General features: G+C 34.3%; 1 protein-coding gene across 10 annotated transcripts in view; it reads right to left on the bottom strand.

Moving 5' to 3' along the window:
* The window catches only part of FIP1L1 (factor interacting with PAPOLA and CPSF1), a 99,322-nt gene that overhangs the window by 1,659 nt on the left and 83,527 nt on the right, over positions 1-14,136 (bottom strand). For all 10 annotated transcript variants that reach the window (XM_069105232.1, XM_069105234.1, XM_069105233.1 and 7 more), the window contains one exon: positions 8,835-9,048. In XM_069105232.1, the coding sequence (XP_068961333.1) occupies positions 8,835-9,048 (214 nt within the window). The remainder of the gene's footprint in view (positions 1-8,834; positions 9,049-14,136) is intronic.

Genomic DNA, 14,136 nt, shown 5'->3' with positions numbered 1-14,136 from the left:
ACCTAGTTATTTTCTTGCAAGAATAATGATTAGCTAGGCTCTAGCTTCATAATTATTTCTGAAAACTAAAGAAACAAGTTTTTCTCTAGTTATTTTCTTCACATGCAAGAAATAACACCTGCCTATTTATGGAAAAAATACTACACGCACAATTCTACCTAACAATACTAGATACAGGGAAAAGCAATCTTCCTTATCTTACAATTTATTCATAAAGCCAGAAGAGTGGCTTGAAATGACAAAGAACTTTGATGATCAGAAATCTGTACAATCCAGAAGTCACAAAACTGAACTTGCAAATTTACTTTTTTAAAAAATTTTGATTTGGAAAAAAAATATATTACTTTCTCTAATTATGATGGGCCCTTTTCTTCATTCTGCTTTGTGTTATCAGAATGAGTCTAAGCACAAGACTTCAATTTTGAAGAATATTCAACCTTAGTAGCAATTCCAGTAGGTTACTGGGAAACATGAGAAATGGTATGTCATAGCTGAAAACAAAACCTAATGTACATACTTGGTGGTTTTGACTTATATCTGAACATTTCTTCAATCATCAGTTGAAAAGGAAACATTCTCAAAAACATGGAAGTACCATTTGCTGAAATTTAAGAAAATAATAATTTGTTTCTATTAACTGGTGATTGCAAACTCAACTCTGTACTTATGTCACCTTAAGCCACGTTATCTCTTTGGATCTCAGTTTCCTCATCTGTAAAATATGTTTTGACTTAGATGACCTCTAATGTTTCTTCAAGCTCTAAACAAGTGATCCTACAACATATAAACTAAAGTTGATTTTTCAATGAATAAGATTTGATAATTATCTTTAGCCTACCTATATAAAAAAGTATTTAAAAGCCTTAAGATTTTACCATCTGAAACACAAGGTAAAAAAACAATCCTAAGATCAGAGTTAGGGCTAGAAAAAACTTCTGATATCATCTAGTTCAACCACTTCATTTTATAAGTATGGAATTTGAGATGCAGAAAGGTGACTTGATGAAGGTTCAGAACCAGTGCTTTTATGAATTTTACCACACAGTAAAAGAAAAACCTCCAGAGAAAAACTGAGCAAATCATATATGATTAATAGTGGTTTCCAAACTACACTTGTGCTATATTTCAGAGGAAGTGGTTTTAAGCAGTTCATAAATGAAATTATGCACTGACATTAAGTTATTATGCTTACCTTGTGTCTCACAAAATAACAAAACTCTTAATTTAACACCTTTTCTAGCCAACTGAATGAAAAAAAAAACAGCTTATTTACTTTTTGCATATCGTGGTAGTAAGCTCAAACTCAGAAAAGTTTGAAATAAGTCACCAAAAACATTGTGCTTCATGAGAGGAGAAGAGGAAGGGAGCCCAGAAGAAGAAAAATGAACTTCTGGTAAACTTCTGACCTTAGGTAAATGAAGATGAAATATTAACTCAGAAATAATTAATATTAAGTATTAATAAATAGCATACTGAAAAATGAAAACAAAATTTAAAAGTTAATTAAAATAAATTAAATTACTGATAAACTAAAATGTTTCTTTTCTTTGAAGTGGAGCATTCAACAAAGACTATTTAGATAATTATGATCTAACCACCAATTCTCCAGAAGTCCAAATGTGAGAGCAATAAAACTCTAAGATGTCAATTTCATCCAAATTAAAATATCCTGAAAATTAGAATTCTCAGGTTGAACTTCTACAGTATTGAAAAAAAAGTTGAAAACTTTTCCAACAAAGGGTCAAAATGACCCACAGCAAAATCAATCACGTTGCTTCCATCTTCCTTTTGCTTTTCTCATACATCACTAACCTGTGATTCCTTTCCCTACATGTCTCTCTGTGGTACCTATCTCTCATACTCCTTTCATTTCTCCTCTAACACTTCAACACTAGACAACTGGCTGAGTTGGCGAAACGTTGGTAGAAGAAAGGTAAGATGTTGGGAGCAAAAGTGAGAACAATAAAGTTAGAATACTACTAATCTCTTTAAAAAGAGGCAATATTAATGGAAGTAATTTTACTGCATTACAATACAGTAGCATTCAATTTGGTAACAAAAAGACCTCACCTAATTTACTTTGTGTATGCGTGTGTGTGTGTGTGGGGGGGAGAAGTAGATTTGTTAAAAAAAAAAAAAAGGCAAGATTTTGAAAATTATGACCAAATCTTCAAAATGAAACAGTATCATCACAGTAGCAAACACATGATGCTAGTAAAAAATTTTTTAAAGAAAAAGTTCTCTTTTAATGATTTAAACTAGAAAACCTTTTTTCCTCTATTTAAACACATGCCAATTACTTCATGATTTGTCATTTTTAAACCTCCCTCTTACCCTAAAACCAACTTCTGTTAGCATAAGGTCCTTTAGTTTCTAAATGTAGCCATATGGCAGCAGCTTTACTGCAGATGGTAGATAATTTAGTCCCACACACAAAACCCAAGGCCTCTTCTCCCACCCCTTTTACTGATAACTCTGGCAGCCACACAGAGGTTTCTCTGGGCCTGGAAGTCATTATAGCTCATTTCAAGCACCCTAGAATGACCAGTCTTCTTTCTGGCCCTCAATTTAGCTGCCTGAAAAACAGATGTTACAAGTGGTCTGGACTTCTTAAAACATTGACCCTGTAATTTGTTATACAACACATATACTATGTGCCCTAGCAATATAATGTCTGTTTTTAGAAAGAACTGCATTTTCTTATACTTCATTTGAACCTTTAAAGTATGTTTTATATGCTGGAGTCCATTCAGACCTACACAATACTCCCACATTTCACCATCTGTGGCTTTAAACATTTTTTCCCAATCATGCCCCAAAGTCTTAGATAAAGTACTAACTGTACTGCACCTCAGGAACCTAAATTGGCTTAATATAATTGTTAATGAATGTTCTTTCGCTGAAAATTAAATAGCACTTAAGATTTTTTTTAAGTCTTCTTCCTCACCAATGCAAGGTCAAAACTCTGCAAATATCTGCATTATTCATACACACTGAAAAAATGCAACTCCATGGAAAAATGGTTGATTTCTGCTTATTGTTATATTAAGGATAAGCTCTTTGCTTATGAACATGTAAGTGGAACATGCACATTTCAAAGAATGGGTTTGTTTATTTCTAAACTAGTAACTTAATGGGAATTATGGCTGAATCAAAGATAAAGTAATGATCGTCCTAGAAACACAAATATTGAACTTTAGAGGAATGTCCATTTACCTGTTTCATGATTATAACAACATAAAACACACCAAAACTATATGCATATAATTAATCAACAAATATCTTACCTATCTACTATGTGCCAAGCATTGTGCTATATGCTGTATATAAACTTACAGAATGGAAAACAAATCACTTACATGTTAAAAAATTAGGTTTCAATCTTCCAATGAGATGGACATTTTCTAAGACGAGGGCATCTATGATTAAAACTGCATCATCAATCCAGAGCTGAAATGGCCCTTTGACTTTCTCCTCCCAATTCTTCATTTTATACTTGGGGAAGCTAAGGTACAGAGAAGCTCAATGCTGTGGCTAAGGCCACAGGTCAGAGACTAGACTAAACCTATCCAGGTTATGTTTCCCTCTCTCTTTGGAAAGAGATTATTCTTTCACCACAGGAGGCAAGCTAGAACTACAGTTTGTGGTGCAGGTGGGGAGAAAGTGGTAGACTGGTGAGGTTAAATTTGAGCAGAAGTACCAGGAAGTCATTCCACTACTATTCTGTAATTTCCGCATCCAAACTGGATAATAATAAATTTACAATTAAGCAACTATTATGTTCCAGACATTTACATTTATCATGATCAGTAATAGTCATGAAAAAAGTAAAAAACAGTCTCATATGAACCTTTCTTTTAATTTTATCATCTAAGCATGAACTTGGAAGTATTTCCTGGAATCATTTAAATACTAAAATCCTTATAACACTTTCTTCTGAATATAGTAGGCACAAGGGAATAATTGTTGCTTTCAGAAAGTATATCAAAATTAGTCATCATCTGCCCAAGGGTATTGTAGGTGCATATGCACGTGCAGAGAGAAGAAGCATACTGTGTATCCTCTACCCAAATCCTCAACTCAACTAAAAGAGAGGGCAAATGGGAATTAAAATTGTCCCGTAAGACTATATAGTAGAATGATAAAACTATAAAATCCTAAGACTAGAAAGAACTTTGAGAAATTACTTGGTCTAATCAGCTGCAAAATGCTAGGTAACTGCTTAATTTAATAATAAAATCCAAAGGAAGAGTTTATTTCAAAGTTACAAAATTATGAAAATAACCTAAATTATGTTCCTTATATCAAGTTACTTTACAAAAGTAAAAATTAAATAAAAGCTTAGAAATTATGACCAGGATAAAAGATGAATGTAAAAAAATGAATGAGGGTGGGTAGCATAAAAGGAATGAATAAACACACATTTAATTTAGCTATTACTATACCGTGTTTCCCCGATAATAAGACACTGTCTTACTATTTTTTTTGGACAGAAAAACACCAGAGGGCTTATTTTCAGGGGAGGGCTTATTTTAATGAACATTGACAGCAATTTTAATAAACAGGTAAATGTGGACAAAAAAAATGTACCTTTATTCAATAATGAATTCAATAAAGAACAGGATGACGCGCTCACTGCTGCAGCTCTGACTGGATGCAGCTCGGAGCGTGGCATGCGTTTCACCCAGGGGGGGACGACGGTGCATACAGAGGGTACCGTAATGTAGCGTGTAGCACAGGGGATCACCTTCACTACAGTAGCAATCTCAATAGGGCTTATTTTAGAGGAATCTTACACAGTAAGGGGAGGGCTTATTTTCGGGATAGGTCTTATTATAGGGGAAACACGGTAGATATTCAATGTTTCCTGTAAGCAATGTAATAAATTGTTCTATCTGTTCCTTGAATGCTTCATAAAACAAACGTATGGCAATATGTTACACTCATATATTTAACATAAGTTTTACTTGTACATTCATAAATTATTTGAAGTTTATAATTTTATTTCTTATTCTGTTGGTGTTTATTAACTTTAAAATAAAGCAAGAGATGGTAGATTAGAGGCAGCCTAGCTGAACTCTCAATATTACCCTCCAAACAACTTTAAAATAATGCCTCAAATCAAATTTTGGAATGGTGAAAAATGAGCAAATAACAAAAAAAGCACCTGGCCATAAAAAGTTACTAAGTGGAAGGGAAAACCAAGACACAAACTTAGAAGAAAGCAATGTGTCAGCTACAACTAAAGCCTCAAAGAAAAATGCTAATTGGACTCAAGCCCAACAAGAATTCCTGGAAGAATTAAATAGATAAGAGAAGTAGAGAAAAGAAATGAGAGTGATGCAAGAAAATTATGAAAAGAACATTAACAGCTTGGTGAAAGAGGCACAAAAAATCCTGAAGAAACGGCATCTTAAAAAGTAGAACTGACCTAATGATAAAAAAGGCACAAAACTTCACTAAAGAAAAGAAACACACCTGGCCAAATGGAAAAATATGAAAAATGACTAAAGAATTCCTTAAAATTCAAAACTGGGGAAACTGAAGCTAATGACTCAATAAAACATCAAGGAAGAATAAAACAGTCAAAAGGATGAAAAATATATTGGAGAAAATGTGACCTATCTCACTGGAAAAACTGACCTGGAAAATAGATAAAGGAGACAGAATTTAAGAATTACTGGACTACCTGAAAGCCAACTCAGTTGGATATGGAAATAGAAGGGGGTGGGGATAAGAGAAAGGGGGGAAGTGTGATGAAAAGGAGTGAAGATTAAGGGAGGCAGTGGGTACAAGCAAAACAGATTTTTGAGGAGAGATAGGAAAAAAAGAAAAAGAATTTTAAGAACTGAAGAAAATGGGATAGAGGGAAATATGGTTATCTACATGTAGAATGTGAATGGCATGAGCTCACTCATAAAATGGAAACAGCAGAATGGATTAGAAATCAGAATCCAACAATATGTTGTTTACAAGAGACATACTTGAAACAGAAAGACATAAGACATAACAGAGTTAAAATAAAGGGTTGGAGAAGAGTCTAATATGCTTCAGCTGAAGAAAAAAAAAGGTAGAGTAGCAATTATGATCTCAGACAAAGCAAAAGCAAAAATAAATTTAAAAGAGATAATCAGAGAAACATAGAAATATTTCATATAATTTCACATGTATAACTGATATCATACTGCCTTCTCAGTGGTTAGGAGAGGGGGAAAAAGGAGAGAGGGAATTTGGAATGCAAATTTTAAGAAAAATGTTAAAAACAAATTAAAAAAACTTAAAAATAAAATTATTTCAATAAAAATACAAAAAAATGGACAGCCCCTCAAAACTGCTCTCTCTCTGAGCATCTCCCATTGTTTCTACACATGGACAGCAGTTCTCGTAACAAAAAGAGGATAAATATTCTGTTTCAGATTTCCCATAGAAAAAATAGCTAAGTTCAACATAATTTCTGATTCACAAAAATGCAAATATTTCTCTTTCTACTTTATTCGCTTACCTGGCATGTAAGGGAGACAAACTGCTATGCACCTACCAGAAAATATTTCACTCTTCCACAACCTCCTTAAAAAAGTGTCCCCAGGGGCGGCCAGGTAGCACAGTGAGTAAGAGCACCAGCCCCAGAGTTGGGATGACCTGGGATCGAATCTGGGTTCAGACACTTAGCACCCCCCCAGAAACACCTGGCCATGTAACCTTAAGCAAGTTACTTAACCCCAACTGCTTTAAAAAAAAAAAAGTGTCCCAGATCAGTATCACCATTTAGGAAAGCAATTTGGAATCATGCAAATTAAGTTACTAAAATGTCTATACCCTTTGTTCCAGAGATTCTAATACTAGAAATAAAGACCAAGGGGATTAATGACAAAAAAGAAAGTCTCCATATTGACCAAAACAATAGCAACACTTTTTTTTTTCCTTTTAGGAGGGCAGTTGGGATTAAGTGACTTGCTCAAAGTCACACAACTAGTAAGTGTGTCAAGTGTCTGAGGCCGAATTTGAACTCAGGTCCTTCTGACTCCAGGGCCGGTGCTCTATTCACTGTGCTACCTAGCCACCCCAACACTTTTTGCAGTAACAAAAAAATAGAAGCAAAATAGATACCCAGTGACTAAGGAATGGCTAAACAAATTGTTGAATGAGAATATAATGGAATAATACTGGGCTATAAGAAATGATGACTACAGAGAAGCATGGGAAGACACATAAAATAATGCAGAGAAATGCAAGCAGAGCTGAGAAAACAATATGCACAACAGCAATGTAAATGCAAAGAACCGTTACCACAAAATAATTGACAGTGAATATTACAAAATTATAAATAACAAGCATGGTCACTAAGAAGAGATATGAAAAGATACCACCCTCCATTCCCACGCATAAGTGTGAGGTCTGTAGAAATGGAATATTGCATATATTTTCAAGTTTTTGAAGTACTGATAAATTTTTCTGGTTGTTTTTTTCTCATAGTTATTGTTATATGATATGACTCTAAAGAAAAGGGAAGGTTAAGGATAAAGGAAGATACTTAGGTGATATAGAAATAAAAGATATTAATAAAATTTATTTTTAAAAAATCTGATTGATACTATTATGAACTTATCCCATTTCTAAAAAAATTTCACTGATAAAACTAGAATAATATACCTTATATACATACTACAGATGCTCAAATCAAGACTTTAAAGATGAGGATTATGAAAGGGAAAAATGAGAAGGGAGTGAATTCAAGGCATGGGAAACAGCTTATACAGATGCATAGAAGCTGGGGATGGACCGAGTTCAGAAATAGCTAGCAGTAGTTTGGTGGAATATAAAGTTTGTAATGGGGCTTATACTATTAAAAAAAAAGTATGAAAAAAAGTGAGAGTTTGACTGTAGTGGGCCTTAAATGAGAGGTGAAGGTATTTATATTTTATCCTGTAGGCCATCAAAACTAACGGTTTTGAGCATTCTGAGAAATTGCATAGTTAAACCTATGCCCTGGAAGATTATTTTGGCACTTATGTAATGATTGCAAATTAGAGAAAAAATATACCGAAAGCAACAGCAAAAATTTGTGGGCTATTATCGTAGTCTGGTAAGGGCAATGAAGAGGTCCTAAACTATGGTAGAAGATATGTGTGGAGAAAACAGGATGGGTATGAGGGATGTTGTAGGGACTAATAACACCCGATACTGATGATTATAGATGATGAGGGACAAAGTTATCAAGGATGATACTGGAAGACTATGAAGCTACATAATGGGGAGAATAGCGGTGCCCTCAAAAGAAAAAGGAACAGATTACTGTGGTCTCTAATGTTCTTCCCCTTGAAATATATTTTGTATATATTCACCTGCATACATATTATTTCCAGCCTCCATCTCCACCCCTACCCCCACCAGAATGTGTAAATTCCTTGAAGGCAATGACTGTTCTATTTTTATCCATGTAACCTCAGTATGTAGATTGGTGCTTAATAGTAGGTACTTAGTAAATGCTTTAAAGAATAAAGGAGATGGCCCCTTGATGTTACAATAGTTTTCTAGGTAATATATATAAAGAGTAAACATGACTTAAGATTTCCAGTGTTATTCTTTTCCCCTTTTGAAAGATAGCACTATGAATACTATTCTTTGGTAAAAAGGCATCTCTCTCATACTTCTTGAACAGTCAATTATAATAATTTGACTGTCCTGAAAACCTTTTGCAAGTACTTTTTAATGCACATTTTAAAATTTTCCATTGAGAATTTTCATTCTCCCCCCAAAACTCCTAGCTGCTTATTTGGATTTAAACTCTGATGTATATCTAACATTAGGAATAAATTAAGGTATACTCAACAAACCTGTTGAATACACTTGGCGTTGGGCTGTGATCACGTTCTCTCTCTCTCTCTCTGGTACGTTCTCTTTCCCTATCACGATCGCGGTCTCTTTCTCGGTCTCGTTCTCTCTCTCGCTCTCTATCTTTATCTCTCCTGGCATAATAGTCCCACTGCTTGGTGGTGTCGACAAGACTAGGCCATGAAGGAGCAGAACCAGGAAGATGAGGAAAAGCAACTAAAAGAAAATGAAATAATTAGAAACAAAGGTTAATACACTAAGAACAAAAGACAAATTTTTGAAAAGACTGCTATGGTTTTTTTGGCAGAAGAAAGAAAAAAGATATGTTGCTATATTAAAGTGTGAGGCAAGTTTAAGCCTCATGCTGCAAATTCCATAAGATGATGCTCCTAAAGAAAAAAAAATGATAAATGCTTATTTACCATTGGAATACTTCCCTGCCACAATACATTTCAACCTTTAAAGATTTTCCATGTATGCTTTTGTGAACTGGAACTCACTACTTTGCTGGTAAGTAGAAGAGATCATTTCAAGAACACAAATTGACATGTGGATTGGGGGGGGGGAGAGTGAATAAGGGATAGATTTTATGAAATATGAAAAACACCCAGGATCAGATGGATTCATAAGCAAATTCTAACGAACAATGAATTCCAATATGACAAACTACTTACAAAAACAGCAAAAGGTATCCTACCAAGTCCCTTTTATGAAACAAATATTGTCTTAAAATACAAGTAAAAAAAAAAAAAAAAAACACTTTAGAATAATATCCCCAATTTTAAAAATAAATTTTTAAATAAAATTTAAGCAACAAATTTAACACATCACAAAGATTATATATATCATGACTAGATTGGATATATACCAAGAATTCAGTGAATGCTTATTATTAGGAAAAGTATAAACTTAATTTGACCATACTGATAACAAAAAAACCCCCAAACTTTATGGTTTTATCAACAGATGCAGAAAAAAATCTTCTGATAAAACACAATACCCATTTCTGTTTTAAAAAAAGCCAACACTAGAAACAGAGGAGTTAGTGGGAATTTCTTAAAATCATAAATAGTATATATCTAAAACCAAAAATTATCATTCTATATGTAACAGAGACAAACTAGAATCCTCCAATGAAATTAGAGGTGAAGCAAGAATGTCACTGTTGCCATTTCTATTTGCCATAATACTAGAAATGCTACACTATATGACACTACTATAATATTATTATTCATATTATACTAATATGACAAGAAAAGGAAAACTGAGGGAATAAAAATAGGTAAATAATAAACAAGTCACAATTCTGTAGATGACATGATGGTATATACTTAAAGAACCCTAGAGAGTCAGCTAAAAAACTAATGAAACAATAGCAAAATTGTAGGGTATAAAAATCCACAAAAGTCATCAGTATTTTTATATAATGCCAATAAAACTCAGCAAGAAGAGGTAGTGAGAAATCCCATTTAAAATAACTGCAGACCTTCCCCAAAATAATTAACTTTTTTCTTCCAAAATTACATTTGGTTTTGAATAAAGATCTGAACACTTAAGTGTTGCTCCTCCTTGAGTGGTTACTAAACATTTAGGAAGGTCCTTCTGGCCATAAAATTTTTTGCAGAGTAAAATTAATTTTTGATCCTGGCATTACTGACAAGATACCACTAGTAGAAGAAAAATGGTAAATATATTATTAAATATGCTTTATAAACCATTATTATACCCAGGGTTTTTAGCCTCACTTGACATATTGCCATTTTGAAAAAGTACAACTGTAGGAAGTTACCCCTTTCTAAATAGGTAGGGAGTCTTTTAAAATAATATCATCTTATTTCAGAAAGGCTGAATAGCTATGACTAACATATACTTCTTTTGCAAGTATATAGTGTCACAATCAGTCTTCACACTGACAACAGATGATTTTGTATAAAAATTTATTATTCTGGAAATGAATTTCTATATTACATACAAATTCATATGGCAAAAGTGATGTGTGTTTTCATCCCCCAAAATTTTCAACTTATATTTTACTCCTAAAAGCATTGCTCTGTAACTGCATGTTGAGGCTACATGCTGTACCAGGTGTTTCAATGGGACTCTAATGAATAAAAGGAGCTTACTAGAAGGCAAGTCTGAAAAAAATAAAATAAATAAACATAAAAATAAACATGCAGAATGTATAAGATTCTGTAGAGTGTACCTACCAAAAAACATTAATTATATGAATACAAGTACAAATCTCTTTATGCAAAAGCAGATCTAAATAACTAGTGTAATATCAATCGCTTGTGGATTGTCTGAGTCAATATGATAAAAATGACAATGCTACCTAAATTAATTTACTTATTCAATCCCATACCAATCAAACTATCAAAGGACTACTTTAACAGAGCTCAATCCTTTACTCCTACACCGTGTCAAGTGGGAAGCATTCTCTGCTGAGGAATACAGTGCAGCAATGGGCCATGTTGAAGAGGGAACTGGGGCTGGATACTATCAGTGAGTCTTCACCACATGAAGGAAAAAGATAGTTAACATTCAGCTAGGGTCAGTATTTTCCCCCCAGAAGTCACATAGGGCCAAGATTGAGACTGATGAGGCCTAAATTGCACAAGAGGCTGAGACAGATTTGAAGTCTAGCCCCTAAGAAAACTGCCAATAAAGGGGAGAGTGAGAAAGTGAGGAACAGGGGAATAATAGGAAAAAAGACTGAAATTACCATAGATCTCAGAAAGAAGAAAATGACTAAAGACCTTTGAGCACAAACAGATAAACCAGCAGGGAAGACAGAGATAACAGAAGGGAATATGGCTTCCTGGTTATACAAATAAAAACCTCTGAATATTTTAAGACAAAGACACCTGATGAGGCAGAGGACCCGGTGGATTCCGAAGATAGCAACTGGAACCAGAATAGGATGTTTCTGAATGGTTCAAGGGAGAAATAAGAACTATAAAAAATAAAACAACTTTCGAACACAAAAAGCAAAGTGCCAATTGAAACAGTCCACAGAAAGAAAATCTCAATACTGCAAACACATTAGCAGTAAAATCTCAGTTCCTTCCACTGTTAAGGTACCACCTATTCTTACTTATTCCTCACTATAAGCTAAAGCATACCATACCAAAAGTGAGTAAATAAATTCTGCAAAGTATGCACTCAACATTATCTTATTGATTGACAGCATATAAGTGAACAACAGTTCTGGTTAAGATTTGGTACAGAGGTATATACTGCCACCATCAACAAAGAGCTAATCAGTACAACAAAAACTTCATTTCTCCAATGCACTCTAGACTTCTCTGGGTAACAGAACACCCTAAGCTAAAGACAAGGAGCTACTTGCATCAAGGATATACTTAGTCTTCATCCTTTTCAACCTGTCTGCAGCCTGATCACTCTTTTATTCTCGATACTCTATTGGTTCTTCTTCTAAACTTCTGACCCTTCATTCTATGTCTCCTTTGTCAGATCTTCATCCAACCTCAGTCTCAACTGTAAAATGAGATAATGAAATGGGATAAAAGTACCTCCATCACAGAGTTGTGAGGATCAAATGAGATAATATTTGTAAAGCACTTAACAGTGCCTGACACATAGTAGGCATTTAATACTTATAAAAAAGGTCACACCTGTTAACCATGGTGTCTTCCAAAGCTCTGTCCTGGACCCTCTTTTCTTGTCCCTTTATAGCATTTCATTTGGTGATCCCATCAACTCCCATGGTTTCAACTCTCCTCTCTATGCAGATAATTCTTCTATTTATTTGTCCAGCTCTAACTTCTCTCCTGAGCAACAGTCTCATTTCTTCTACTGCCTATTAAACATCTCGTCCTAGTTGTCTCATAAACATTATAAACTCAACATTTCCAAAATTAAACTTATCTTTCCCCCAAACTCTCTCCTCTTAAGTTTCCTATAACCATAAAATGCACCACCACCCTCCTAGCCGTCCAGCCTTGTAATCTCGGTATCATCCTAAATATCTCGTGTTCTCCCTCTGCCTCATTTCCAGTCAGGCAATCATGCCATTCCTACCTCTGTAAAACAGCTCACACATGTGATAGCCTGCTCTTTGGTCTCCCTGCCTCATCTTTCCCTACTACAGTCCAATCTCTATTCAGGTGTCAAAACAATTTTCCTAAAGTCCAAGTCAATGCTAGTGCCTTCCCTATGTGGATTATCTCCAATTTAGACTGTAACTTTTTTGTACAAAACTATTTGAATGTTGTCTCAACCATCAGACTGTGAGCTCCCTGAGAGCAAGAACTTTCTTTTGCCCTTCTTTATGTTGTTAGTGCTTAGCAGAGACTGACATACAGGTGCTTAATGCTAGGTTCCTCTCACTAAAAAATTCAAATGTGGACCCAATAAAAAATAAATCTAGAAACTGAATATATTAAGTACCTTTTAGGCAAAATGCCCAATTTACACAAAGCAAGTAGGACAGTACTTATTTTAATGTGTAAGAATTTAATTAAATCTTTACTAAACTGGATACCAAGTAATGAGCCTTGGGATCACATACACCTGAACCTTTGAAATTATAGTCAAATCCCTATATTTAAAAAAAATAAAAGGGAAGCTGAAGCATATAGTGATTTGCCCAAGCAGAACTTTATGAGTCCTACAAGAAAGTTCAAGCTGACCTATTTAAAAATTTGTTGGTCTGCTGTAAAATAACAACAATAGCTAGCATTTAAATAGAGCGTTAAGGTTTTTAAAGACCTTTACAAGTACCATATCATTTTATCCTCCCAATAACTCTGGGAGACAGGTATTATTATAATCTCCATTTTAAAGATGAGGAAACTGATAGGGAGAGAAACTAAGTAACTTGTTCAGGGTCACTCAGCAAGCTTCTGAGAATGGATTTGAACTCTAGTTCCTGACTCCAGGTTCACTGCTCTATCCACTGCACTACCCAGCTGCCTTAGCCCTATAAAAGGAACAATATAGCTAGGAGATGACCACAGGACTGACAAAAGATTATATTTGGACTTGGTGCTCTTAAAGAATAGAAATGTCCTGATGGACACAGACAGAAATTACTTCTTGAAGTAATAAGCACAAAGCATTGAGAAAAAGAACTTCAGCACTAAAAATATAGTTAGGGTATAGAATTTAATACTTAACAACAGTAACCTGATGAAGTTTAATTAAATGAAAATAACCAAATAGCTAACAAGAGAAATTGTAGGGCAGGAGACTTGAAAGCAGTGTTGTAATCAGGTGGAGTGTGATATTCCAGGGTTAAAAGGTCAGTAATTGAAAACATAGATGCTTTAGGAATAGAGAAGG

This window comes from Petaurus breviceps, unplaced genomic scaffold, assembly GCF_028583685.1.
Source record: "Petaurus breviceps papuanus isolate PSGF00001 unplaced genomic scaffold, PetGlider_PUasm1.0 76, whole genome shotgun sequence".
Classification (NCBI taxonomy): Eukaryota; Metazoa; Chordata; class Mammalia; order Diprotodontia; family Petauridae; genus Petaurus; species Petaurus breviceps.
This window is presented reverse-complemented; position numbering and strand designations above follow the sequence as displayed.